We start from the raw sequence: 13344 nt of genomic DNA, 5'->3' as shown, positions 1-13344 counted from the left end.
CAAAGACCAAAAGGCATACGAGTAAACTCGAACAACCCTCTGTGGGACGTGAACGCAGTTTTACACTGGTCACGATTACCCATCCGGACCTGTAGGTAACCTTTGGAGGCATCTAATGTGGTAAAATACCGCGCAGTGCCGAGGTTTCCTACGATGGAGCTAATCGTGGGGAGCGGATAGGCATCCTTACGAGTCACTCCGTTGAGACGGCGATAGTCTACGCACAGGCGATGACTGCCATCTTTCTTAGGCACCAACACAATTGGAGACGCCCAGGCGCTGGACGAACGGCGAACAATGCCGGATGAGAGCATCTCGTCCAGCAAGCCGTCAATTACCTGCCTCTTGGCCTGGCTGACGGGCCTGGGGTTACACTTCAAAGGAAGCGCGTCGCCAGTTTCGATCGAATGGCTCACCAAATCGGTACAGCCGGGTTGATCGGTGAAGAGCTCATCGTATTCGCGCAACAGTGCCGACAAACGAGCCTTCTGTGTATCATTTAATTGAGTCGCACAGGCGATCAAAGGATGCGGAGCCTCTTCGTGTCGTGCCGCTCGATCCCGATGGGGATTTTGAGCCGACGAGTGCATAGCGCAGGGGCCTGCCCCCGAAGTTTGCACGTGACACGGTTTCGACGCTTCAACTGCACAGGCAACAGAAAGCGCCGGAGGGCTGATGAACGGCTTTAGCTCGGAAAAAGGTCCGTCGCGATAGCCTCCATTCGCAATGTCCACTACGATACCGGTTTTTAGGAGAAAGTCCCGACCGAGAATCACAGGAACACTGAGCCCTGGAAGATGAACGAAACGCGCGCGTCTCATTCGGCCTCCCCATCTGACAGTCAACCTCGCGGCGCCCGCCGACTGGGCCACGCCTTTCGCGAGGGTGAATGTCGTTCGGCTGCCCCGCAAGCGCACCGAGCGCTTCTGCAAGTGGGACAACACCTGTTCGCCAAACAACGAAGCGCTTGCGCCCGTGTCCAGCAACGCCGAGAATTTGCGACCGACAATGGTGACCGAAATAAACGGCGCGTGCGCACCAGAAAGACTGCTTGCCCGATACGCAGAGGGGAGAAGCAAGGGTTCGGCCGCTCGTGCCTTCACGAACGGCCCGCGCTCCCGTTTCCCTGCCTCACAGGAGGCACAAACGCGGAGCACTCCCTCGCTATGTGCCCTCGTTGACGGCAGCGGAAACAGCGCACTCCATCGCGGTCCCTTTCCCACGACGGAGCAGCTGCGAGCTGCCGGGGTGGGTTCGCCGCGTGATCAAAGGAACCGCTCTGACGACCGTTACCACCGGTGATGCGCTGGGTCGGATTTCGTCCCTGCTCGCGCGCGTCGTGTTGCGATGCAGCACCGGCTGCCCGCCTCCCGTACGTGTAGGGATCTAAAGCTCGATCGCTTATCTCCCACGCGCGCCCAGCTGTAGGGGTAGCCGCAAAGGCAGCTCCGGCGGGCTGTTGCCGCTGAGAAAGGGTCATGGCCCCTCCCCACGCGCAGCGCGGTTCGAGGGCCTCGCTGGCTGGCGGTGGCGGGTGATAGGAACGCGCGGCGAGAATGTCGCCTTGGATGCGCTTTGCCTCGACGGCCAATTGCTCCAAATCACGGAAGCGACTGCCGCGCAGGTACGCCGAAAAAGTCGGGTGTGCCTGCCTAATCACCCGTTCGACGCGCTCCTCGTTCGAGGCTCTGGGCTCAGCGATAGAAAAAAGGTCTTCCATCGCGCGTACGTACTCCTGAAGCGACTCATCAGGAGCTTGTGTGCGGAGCTCGAGCTCGCGCCGCATCCTACTCTCGTAGTCAGCGGGTAAGAATTCGCGCAGGAAGGCCGCGCGGAACTCCTCGAGGGTTGCTGCTCGGTGGCCGGAAAGCCGATGCCACCTGGCCGCCGTGTCAGTCAGTGCTGCCGGGACGACGCGTCCGAGCACTTCCTCGTCGTCTAGACCCATGGCTCTCTGATAACGTGCGAGGGAGTCCAGGTAATCTCTTGCACTTTGCAGATCACCATACCCGCTGTAGGTCGGAACGGCCAACATGACAGCGGGATGAGGGCGTTTCGGAATGGCCGAAAGCGTTTGGACTGCCCCCGTGAGTGCCTGAATCATTTGGGCGGCATTTTGCAGCAGCGTCTGTGCGCCCGCTTCAAAGGAAGCTGTCGGTGCATTAGCGGCGCGGGCGAGCGATGGGGAACTGTCTCCGAGCTCGATAAGCGGCGCGGTTTCAAAATGGATACCGGCCGTCGCGACTCTGGGGAGCGCCTGTTTTTCACAGCCGACTCTTGGGGCAGCTTCACGTGAAAATGCTAGGCCGCTTGCGGCTAGCGGTACAGGCGCGTGCTCGAAATGAGCTTGGCTGCTAGGTTGCGTAGCAGCCAGCGGGCAAAATTCGGCAACGGCTGAGGCCGCGGTGCCGATCTGCGCCCCGGAAGCTCCACTGAGAGCCGTTTCGGAGCGCTGTGACATGGAACTACCATGCATTCCAAAGGGAGCAGTAGTAGTCCATGTCCTTGTGCACTGTTCGGGTTGGGCTATGGCCCCGGACCCAAAACGCGCTACCTCTCCAATGGGAGCTGATACGTAGCGCCTCGTGTCATCCCGACTGGGGCTTGTGACAAGTGAGGGTGCGCGATTGTGATGCTCAAGGGGGGCACTGGCCCTGTTCTCGAGCAATGCGGTATCTGCTAAAAGCGTCAGCGGACAGAACTCACGCGGAGCAGACATAACGCGGGTAAACGCGGCGAGTCTAATTCGCAAAGGCGGGCTGACTCGGCTAAGACTAATCAAAGGCTTAATGAGCCTTTGATACCGCGTTGGGCGCCAGTATGGTGACCCCGCTCCTAACTGCAGCGGACGATCACCGCGGGTTCACGCTTAGCGAGCCACAGGGCCGCTACTCCGTTTACTCGCGTGTAGCGCACCGCTCCGCGCGCGCTCAACTGATAAGGCGTTTAGCGCGGCGCGGCAAATAGACAGTGTTCTAATGTAACAGTACACAACACTTTATTGCCTCTGGCGGCACCCCGAACAACAGCACAACGTCCGCTCCCGGGACGCGTGTAGCAAAGGCACCCGCACGCGGACGTTCACAATAAGGGGAAAACCGCGAGCACGTCGCAGCTGGCAATGGCGAGCTTTGACACGCCGGTCGGGAAAAGGTCCCTCGCGGCTATGCTGCGCACTCTCACGATGGCCACTGGGCCTGGTCGCGAGTGTTAGGGCAAACCTCGTACGCGCTGGGCCTACGGCAAGTGCGGCTCGTTGTGGTACGACCACTTCAAGCACTAGGCACCGCTGTGGGCTTAGCGTACGCTACCGAAGCTAGCACTCAAGTAAACACGCCTGCCGAGGTGCCCAAGGCTACCCCAGGCAGGCTGCAGTCCGGCGATTCCCAAAGGGGACGCGGACGAAGGAAAACACGTGCTCACCCGGCGCCGACCAACGGAGAAGAGCCCGCTCCCTCGGCGCGCGCAGTGGCGCGCGCCGTGCCCGCACGTGGCGCCATCTATCGCCACGTGGTGTTAACAGAGCAGGAAAGCGAAAGGGTGTGGCCGTGTGGCGGAATGCCCGCGAAATGGTCGCAGGCGCGCCTCAGATCCCCACATCCTCCTCTCCTTAATTCACCCTATATACCGGTCTGCAAAGGCAGCCGGTCGTCGCCCATGCATGCAAAGGCGTCATGCAATGGGCAACAGCTAGCCTCAGCCTCGCTCTGCAACTGCTGCTGAAGAAAAAAAAATAAACAACACAAGAATACACTTGACAAATACAAGGGCTCCGCGGAAAAGGGGTAACGGGAGTTCATGATGCTCACGCAAGAGCGCGTTCACGGCTCGGAGGGGCAGCGTCACGTAATGTCTGACTTGGGTGATTGCGTGGATGCGAGAGTTCAAGGGGAGGGTCCTGGTTGAGGCCTTCATGCGAGGAACGGGCTCACCTTCGTCTCGTCGATGTTGACGACAGCCCTGCGAGTCCGACGAACGCCGCCTCGGTGGAGGTTCGGATGGACCTCGCTGCGACAGCCGGCCCTTCTGCTGGAATAATGGTCGCCAAATATACTGGCTTCGGCGTCGGTCGAGTTGTGCAGAGCGTCTGCGACAGATGGCCTCGTGCAGGTCTCCGAACACCTCCAGAGTCCAAAGTGGTGTAGGGGTCGGTGACTTCCTAAGTTGTCGCCACACGCACACACGCACACACACCTCCGATGGTCGGGTCTCTCCAAACGCGCACCGCAAGGGAAGCGCAGAGTGTCATTTGTCCCTCTCCCCACGCTAAAGCACCAATTCAAATCCCCTCCTCCAGCGAGAAGAAAAAAAAGAAAACACTGAAAAACATCAAGTAAACAACAACACTCAAATGACAATCAGCAGCAGTAACTGGGCGGAACAGACTTCTTTGCAAGCACTGGCTGTAAAGAAGTTAGCTAACTGAGGCTAGAAAGTTGAAATGAGGGCCTTCGGTTGCGGAAATAAGCCCGCCGTCCGGCGCGAAATCACTAAGGTGACCGCTTCCTCAGATTATACCGGTGCGTGGTCCGAATGCGGTCCGCTGCGCCGGGTGTGCGCCGTTGCTTGCGCGAAGAGCCACTGGGCGCTGGCGCAGGCTCGTCAGACCTCGACGCAAAGGCTTTCAGGTCTGCGATATGGGCACGGCTGAGTTTTCCCCGAAAGCGGGTCTTTCAGCAAGTACGCGAGTGGAGTCCAAGCTTTTTCCACTCGGTACGGACCAAGCCACTTTGGAGCGAGCGAAGTTGAGAAACCCTTGCTCGCGTCGCTAAGGGCGTGGTTGCGCTTCAGGACGAGGTCACCCACCTTAAATGAAAGGTGGCGACGTTTTCGGTCGTACTGGGCCTTTTGCTCGGCCCTGGCCGATGCCAAACTTTGCCTCGCTCTACTGAGAGCTCGACAAAGCCTGTCCCGAAGTGTGGAAGCGTAAGCAGAACAGTCTGCCGGTTCTTCCTCGTCTCCGAGCTGGCATCGCATGACACTGGTCACCGGATTTGCCAACTCCCTTCCGAAATTAAGGAAGGCGGGAGAGAAACCAGTAGAGCGACTCTCGGAGGTTCGGATTGCAAACGCGAGTTCACTCAAATGGTCTGCCCAGTCCCTTTGACTTTCGGCAAAGGCCGCCAACATCGGTTTGAGCGTACGATTGGTTCGCTCCGTCAAATTGGACTGGGGATGGTAGGGCGAAGTGGTGCAGTGATCTATTCCTAGGGAACGGCACGTATTACCAAACACCCGAGCGGTGAAATACGACGCATTGTCCGTGATCAATCTTTTCGGAAAGCCGAACCGACAAAACACTTCCTGTAGCCTCTCTAGCACCGCTCGCGCTGTCACTTTCCGCAGCGGAAACAGCTCCACCCATTTGGAAAAATGATCAACAACTACCATCAGATGTATGAACCCCTGCTTACTCCTGGGGAACGGCCCCATTAGATCGCAGGTGGCTACTTGCCACGGACGCTCACTGACAATCGGTTTCATCAAGCCGGGCGGCTTGCCACCCCTTGATTTCACCGTTTGACAGACGTGGCAGGAACGGCAATAGCGAAAAATGTCACGCTTCATGCCAAGCCAAGTCACAACCTTGCTCAGTTTCGCAAAAACTTTAGAGCCACTCAGGTGACCGGCAATGGGCTCGTCGTGAGAGGCTCGCAACAGTGCGCCTCTCAGACTTTTGGGCACAACCACCTTAAACGGGTCCACTGACTCCTCATCGGTGGCTATGTACTTCAGCAGGAGTCCATCATGGTCCAGCAAGTATGTATCCGCGGGGGACCCAGCGACACACGCCGGTTCCCGTCCCCCTGCGCCCGCCGCACTACCAGCAGCGTCTCGGCGCTCCGTCTCCCTGAGACCGTCGCTCAACTCGCGACAAAACGGATCATCTTGCTGGGCCTTCAGTAACTCTTGTCTGCTGAAAGCGATTCCCATTCTCCCAAAGGGGAGCTTGGTATCGTTCCCACTCAGGACTGCAGCCATCGCCTCCGCTCGCATTGGCGTCACGGGTTCGCTTCCCTTTCGCTCCCCCTCTCGCCCGCTTCGCGGCGCGCTGCTTGCCTGGCCCGTGGAAAGGGTTTGCTTGTCGCCGCACTCACCCTTTTCTCCACTCGGCGGCTCCGCCGCCGTTTCGCCCGCGCCGCTTGCTTGCGCAAAGGCACCGCTAGCGGTTGTCGCACCGGGATCCAGGCTCCTGGTCGACAGTGGGGCACGAGATAGCGCGTCAGCTACCACGTTAGTGCTCCCCTTCCGATACTGCACTGAAAAGTCATAATGCTGTATTAGGAGAGCCCAGCGCGCTAGCCTGCCTGCAGGCTCACGGAGCCGCATCAGCCAGCTAAGCGCGCTGTGATCTGTTTGCACCACAAATTTCGTCCCATCCAGGTAGACATCAAACTTCCGCAGTGCAAACACGATGGCGAGACACTCCCTCTCGGTCACGGAATAATTCCTTTCCGCGGGTATCAACGAGCGGCTGGCAAAGGCCAGCGGCTGCAACACACCATCGTATTCCTGTAGGAGAACTGCTCCTAATCCCAGATCGCTTGCGTCAGTCTGGACAACAAACGGTCTGGTCAGGTCGGGGAGCTTGAGCTGCGCTGTCTCCGCAATGGCGCTAGACAGACGGCAAAACGCCTCTTGCTGCTCAGGTCCCCATCGCCACTCAGCTGACTTACCCAGGAGCTTGGTCAAGGGCGCCTGCACTCGGGCACAGGACGGAATGAACGACCGGTAAAAATTGGCCATTCCGAGAAAGCGGCGCAGGCCGCGTACGTCCTTGGGCGCGGGGAAATCGAGGATTGCTCGAAGTTTCTCCCGATCTGGCTCAATGGAGCCTTCGCCCAGCGTGAAGCCAAGTAACTGAACTCGGGTTTGCGCTAGTTGGGCCTTTGCGGGATTTAACGTCATCCCGGCGGCTCTCACCCTCCCGAGCACATCGGCAATGTGGGCCAAGTGCTCTTCGAAGGTTCGTGAATAAATCACGATGTCGTCGAGGTAGCACATGCAGTAAGACCACTTTGCTTCCCCGAGGACGCGGTCCATGAGTCTCTGAAAAGTCGCAGGAGCATTGCAAAGACCAAAAGGCATACGAGTAAACTCGAACAACCCTCTGTGGGACGTGAACGCAGTTTTACACTGGTCACGATTACCCATCCGGACCTGTAGGTAACCTTTGGAGGCATCTAATGTGGTAAAATACCGCGCAGTGCCGAGGTTTCCTACGATGGAGCTAATCGTGGGGAGCGGATAGGCATCCTTACGAGTCACTCCGTTGAGACGGCGATAGTCTACGCACAGGCGATGACTGCCATCTTTCTTAGGCACCAACACAATTGGAGACGCCCAGGCGCTGGACGAACGGCGAACAATGCCGGATGAGAGCATCTCGTCCAGCAAGCCGTCAATTACCTGCCTCTTGGCCTGGCTGACGGGCCTGGGGTTACACTTCAAAGGAAGCGCGTCGCCAGTTTCGATCGAATGGCTCACCAAATCGGTACAGCCGGGTTGATCGGTGAAGAGCTCATCGTATTCGCGCAACAGTGCCGACAAACGAGCCTTCTGTGTATCATTTAATTGAGTCGCACAGGCGATCAAAGGATGCGGAGCCTCTTCGTGTCGTGCCGCTCGATCCCGATGGGGATTTTGAGCCGACGAGTGCATAGCGCAGGGGCCTGCCCCCGAAGTTTGCACGTGACACGGTTTCGACGCTTCAACTGCACAGGCAACAGAAAGCGCCGGAGGGCTGATGAACGGCTTTAGCTCGGAAAAAGGTCCGTCGCGATAGCCTCCATTCGCAATGTCCACTACGATACCGGTTTTTAGGAGAAAGTCCCGACCGAGAATCACAGGAACACTGAGCCCTGGAAGATGAACGAAACGCGCGCGTCTCATTCGGCCTCCCCATCTGACAGTCAACCTCGCGGCGCCCGCCGACTGGGCCACGCCTTTCGCGAGGGTGAATGTCGTTCGGCTGCCCCGCAAGCGCACCGAGCGCTTCTGCAAGTGGGACAACACCTGTTCGCCAAACAACGAAGCGCTTGCGCCCGTGTCCAGCAACGCCGAGAATTTGCGACCGACAATGGTGACCGAAATAAACGGCGCGTGCGCACCAGAAAGACTGCTTGCCCGATACGCAGAGGGGAGAAGCAAGGGTTCGGCCGCTCGTGCCTTCACGAACGGCCCGCGCTCCCGTTTCCCTGCCTCACAGGAGGCACAAACGCGGAGCACTCCCTCGCTATGTGCCCTCGTTGACGGCAGCGGAAACAGCGCACTCCATCGCGGTCCCTTTCCCACGACGGAGCAGCTGCGAGCTGCCGGGGTGGGTTCGCCGCGTGATCAAAGGAACCGCTCTGACGACCGTTACCACCGGTGATGCGCTGGGTCGGATTTCGTCCCTGCTCGCGCGCGTCGTGTTGCGATGCAGCACCGGCTGCCCGCCTCCCGTACGTGTAGGGATCTAAAGCTCGATCGCTTATCTCCCACGCGCGCCCAGCTGTAGGGGTAGCCGCAAAGGCAGCTCCGGCGGGCTGTTGCCGCTGAGAAAGGGTCATGGCCCCTCCCCACGCGCAGCGCGGTTCGAGGGCCTCGCTGGCTGGCGGTGGCGGGTGATAGGAACGCGCGGCGAGAATGTCGCCTTGGATGCGCTTTGCCTCGACGGCCAATTGCTCCAAATCACGGAAGCGACTGCCGCGCAGGTACGCCGAAAAAGTCGGGTGTGCCTGCCTAATCACCCGTTCGACGCGCTCCTCGTTCGAGGCTCTGGGCTCAGCGATAGAAAAAAGGTCTTCCATCGCGCGTACGTACTCCTGAAGCGACTCATCAGGAGCTTGTGTGCGGAGCTCGAGCTCGCGCCGCATCCTACTCTCGTAGTCAGCGGGTAAGAATTCGCGCAGGAAGGCCGCGCGGAACTCCTCGAGGGTTGCTGCTCGGTGGCCGGAAAGCCGATGCCACCTGGCCGCCGTGTCAGTCAGTGCTGCCGGGACGACGCGTCCGAGCACTTCCTCGTCGTCTAGACCCATGGCTCTCTGATAACGTGCGAGGGAGTCCAGGTAATCTCTTGCACTTTGCAGATCACCATACCCGCTGTAGGTCGGAACGGCCAACATGACAGCGGGATGAGGGCGTTTCGGAATGGCCGAAAGCGTTTGGACTGCCCCCGTGAGTGCCTGAATCATTTGGGCGGCATTTTGCAGCAGCGTCTGTGCGCCCGCTTCAAAGGAAGCTGTCGGTGCATTAGCGGCGCGGGCGAGCGATGGGGAACTGTCTCCGAGCTCGATAAGCGGCGCGGTTTCAAAATGGATACCGGCCGTCGCGACTCTGGGGAGCGCCTGTTTTTCACAGCCGACTCTTGGGGCAGCTTCACGTGAAAATGCTAGGCCGCTTGCGGCTAGCGGTACAGGCGCGTGCTCGAAATGAGCTTGGCTGCTAGGTTGCGTAGCAGCCAGCGGGCAAAATTCGGCAACGGCTGAGGCCGCGGTGCCGATCTGCGCCCCGGAAGCTCCACTGAGAGCCGTTTCGGAGCGCTGTGACATGGAACTACCATGCATTCCAAAGGGAGCAGTAGTAGTCCATGTCCTTGTGCACTGTTCGGGTTGGGCTATGGCCCCGGACCCAAAACGCGCTACCTCTCCAATGGGAGCTGATACGTAGCGCCTCGTGTCATCCCGACTGGGGCTTGTGACAAGTGAGGGTGCGCGATTGTGATGCTCAAGGGGGGCACTGGCCCTGTTCTCGAGCAATGCGGTATCTGCTAAAAGCGTCAGCGGACAGAACTCACGCGGAGCAGACATAACGCGGGTAAACGCGGCGAGTCTAATTCGCAAAGGCGGGCTGACTCGGCTAAGACTAATCAAAGGCTTAATGAGCCTTTGATACCGCGTTGGGCGCCAGTATGGTGACCCCGCTCCTAACTGCAGCGGACGATCACCGCGGGTTCACGCTTAGCGAGCCACAGGGCCGCTACTCCGTTTACTCGCGTGTAGCGCACCGCTCCGCGCGCGCTCAACTGATAAGGCGTTTAGCGCGGCGCGGCAAATAGACAGTGTTCTAATGTAACAGTACACAACACTTTATTGCCTCTGGCGGCACCCCGAACAACAGCACAACGTCCGCTCCCGGGACGCGTGTAGCAAAGGCACCCGCACGCGGACGTTCACAATAAGGGGAAAACCGCGAGCACGTCGCAGCTGGCAATGGCGAGCTTTGACACGCCGGTCGGGAAAAGGTCCCTCGCGGCTATGCTGCGCACTCTCACGATGGCCACTGGGCCTGGTCGCGAGTGTTAGGGCAAACCTCGTACGCGCTGGGCCTACGGCAAGTGCGGCTCGTTGTGGTACGACCACTTCAAGCACTAGGCACCGCTGTGGGCTTAGCGTACGCTACCGAAGCTAGCACTCAAGTAAACACGCCTGCCGAGGTGCCCAAGGCTACCCCAGGCAGGCTGCAGTCCGGCGATTCCCAAAGGGGACGCGGACGAAGGAAAACACGTGCTCACCCGGCGCCGACCAACGGAGAAGAGCCCGCTCCCTCGGCGCGCGCAGTGGCGCGCGCCGTGCCCGCACGTGGCGCCATCTATCGCCACGTGGTGTTAACAGAGCAGGAAAGCGAAAGGGTGTGGCCGTGTGGCGGAATGCCCGCGAAATGGTCGCAGGCGCGCCTCAGATCCCCACAACTTCTACAAGTATAAGATTTCCTAAATAACTATGCATACATAGAAGAAAGCTAGGTCACTATTTGTTATCGTCATCAAGTCTGCCTCTTTCTAACTATCAGCGGTCTCATTTGGGTTGCCCTCAAGTTGTTTTTGTGCAAACAGTCTTTGACCCATTCAATTGTTGCAAGCTATGCATGGAGTTTCATTCAGCTGCTCTGTTGTATAATCATTAATAATCAATACCTAGGGGTATTTTTCAGGACTACATTGCACGTGTAGGAAAAAAAACAAGGATAACTGCTGATATATCTGTTTCTGATTGTGAAGCGAATGCACCATACTATGTTTACAGGTCTGTGATCCATTTCTTTACTTCTCATGCACCTGCAGAAAAGCTTCTGCACTTGAGTGCAGAGGAAGACATGAGGGCTCTTGTTTCAGCTTTAGTTGCTGAGTTGTTCATAATCAGCCATAATTTTAACAGACTGTGTTTGCTCATTTTTAAAAGTTTATGCTAATTACATAATCTATCAAAGCTTGTTTTCGGAAGGCATTCTCTTCTTTAATTTCAACAGATTTGTGCTTCAGTCATTTGGTGCTGCTATGAGGCTACAAATTCTGAGCGCTTGATAAATATGCTGATGCGCCTTCAGCAGCATCTCATGATGGTCCTGCAAATCCTATATGTTTCAGCAACTCGCCATTCAATTTTCATTGTAACATCATACTGGAAAGTGCTTGTTCAAGTAACTGTGCCAAGTCTTCCTGTCATATTCGCTTCACATTTTATTCATCAATACTTTCCTTGAATACTTAAATAGTTCTGCGCTATTTAGTGAAGTATGACTCTTGAAACTGTGTTGCCCTTCACAGGACCTTTACTTGAATTCAAGTGGCATAATCTGAGCAGCCGTTAAACTCTGTGAGCGAGCACTCGACTCTGGTGTAGAGCAATGCTTCCGAATTCGCAATTGGAACGCAATCTGTGCCGCTGGAGCAAGCATGGAAGCAAGGGGAAAGCGGATGTCCTTGAGTTGCGCAGAATACCTCGCGTGTAGGTATTTTATTCCATTAATTTTGCTGTCCAACTCTGCTGAATTACTGCTCGTACGTGACAGTTTCAGTGTCGGTGACACGATCCAATGAGCTGCTCCTGCAGGAACTGGAGCTTTCTGACTGAGAGCTGTCGCAAAACACGTGACAGCTGCGGTGCCACCGAGTGGGCGAGCGTGTTAAAGAAAGCGCGACACGCCCAGCCCCGGTCCACTCCACTGATTTTGGCAGAATAACTTTTCCTGCTCCTCAGAGTCACTCTCGCTCTGAATCCACTCCAACTCTCTCGTTCGAAGACTTGACTCCTGCCCTCATTCAGCCATTCGTAACACACTTGCTCCAAAAGGAGCAGAAAAACTTGCTCCGACTCTCTCATTAGAATTTAACATCGATTCACGACTCTAGCATGGCTCTGTTCCAGCAATGACACTGAATAACTGGAAAATTTTTTGGGGCGTCGCTATTTTGGTCTCTATTCAAGGGAAAAATTGTTTTTGAAAGAGCACTTCCAAAAACTTAGCTTGGACTTAATTCTGTCGGTGAATGTTTCTTTATTTTGATGCTACTGATATGTGATATGTCCACAAGTTTATCTGTGTAATACTATGCAATTTTTTTTGTCAGACAAAAAGAATTGCATGCTAAAATTTTCTTGTTCCGTTTATTATAATTTATTTGTGTTATGATCTCTGCAATGTAAAAAGGATACAAAGAAAAGAAGCAGACACCATTAACGTGTGCTGTCGGGCTAGATGGTGTGTAACTGTGTAGAACATCGTTTGTGCAACCTTAAAAGACGAAGGCGATGTTTATTAGACAATTTGGCGAACAACGTATCATTGTTTCATCTCTGTCATTTTATGATAATGAATTTGATTTTCTATGGGATATATTGTGATTATAGTTGGTTGGTCTGTTCTTGTGGTTGTACGCATGCGTGAGGGTTTTATAAGACGAGCTTCGGTTCAATAAAAGTCAGTTGCAATGTGTGCTTTTCCGAGTCTCTTCTTTCGTCTTTAAGGTTGCGCCAACGATGTTCTGCAAAGCAGACACCATATGTGTTGAGCTACGCAACAGTAGTATTCTGGTGTTCTTATATAGCGTCTGGCAACTTCTTTCTATGTTCTGCATACTATACCACGACATGAATTGAGTCCAGCAGTTAGCCGACCCATTTAACGCAGGTTCCTACTTCTGCTGTGGCTTAGGTGGCAGCACTTGCTTCTGCTCGGTTTTCACTGTGCCTTATTGAGCAGTCCTTGTGGGACGCGAAAGGTACTCGGCTGCTGACCCGCAGGGCGCGGGTTCGAATCCCGGCTGCGGCGGCTGCATTTCCGATGGAGGCGGAAATGTTGTAGGCCCGTGTGCTCAGATTTGGGTGCACGTTAAAGAACCCCAGGTGGTCTAAATTTCCGGAGCCCTCCACTACGGTGTCTCTCATAATCATATAGTGGTTTTGGGACGTTAAACCTCACATATCAATCAATCTTGTGGGACGTGAAAATTCACAACGAAAAATTTGCTCAAATGATGTAATCTAGGTTTTGCAGTGCCATTGTGGGCCATTTAATACCAATCTTGCAAAGATGACAATATACATTGACTTAATAGGGAGAGGATGCGCTGTGATGAACCTT

The 13344-nt window shown here is 55.9% G+C and overlaps 2 protein-coding genes across 2 annotated transcripts; both read right to left on the bottom strand.

Moving 5' to 3' along the window:
- Positions 1-928: 928 nt before the first annotated feature.
- LOC119180115 (uncharacterized) lies at positions 929-3055 on the bottom strand. The gene has a single exon (XM_037431256.2). It carries the CDS (start codon positions 2717-2719, stop codon positions 1100-1102), a length of 1620 nt encoding a protein of 539 aa, XP_037287153.2. The 5' UTR covers positions 2720-3055; the 3' UTR covers positions 929-1099.
- Positions 3056-8000: 4945 nt separating this feature from the next.
- On the bottom strand, positions 8001-10127 carry LOC142767488 (uncharacterized). The gene has a single exon (XM_075869222.1). It carries the CDS (start codon positions 9789-9791, stop codon positions 8172-8174), a length of 1620 nt encoding a protein of 539 aa, XP_075725337.1. The 5' UTR covers positions 9792-10127; the 3' UTR covers positions 8001-8171.
- Between the last annotated feature and the right edge of the window lie 3217 nt (positions 10128-13344).

This window comes from Rhipicephalus microplus, chromosome 7, assembly GCF_043290135.1.
Source record: "Rhipicephalus microplus isolate Deutch F79 chromosome 7, USDA_Rmic, whole genome shotgun sequence".
Lineage (NCBI taxonomy): Eukaryota > Metazoa > Arthropoda > Arachnida > Ixodida > Ixodidae > Rhipicephalus > Rhipicephalus microplus.
Note: the sequence above shows the minus strand (reverse complement) of the source record. Positions and strands in the feature narration are given on the sequence as shown.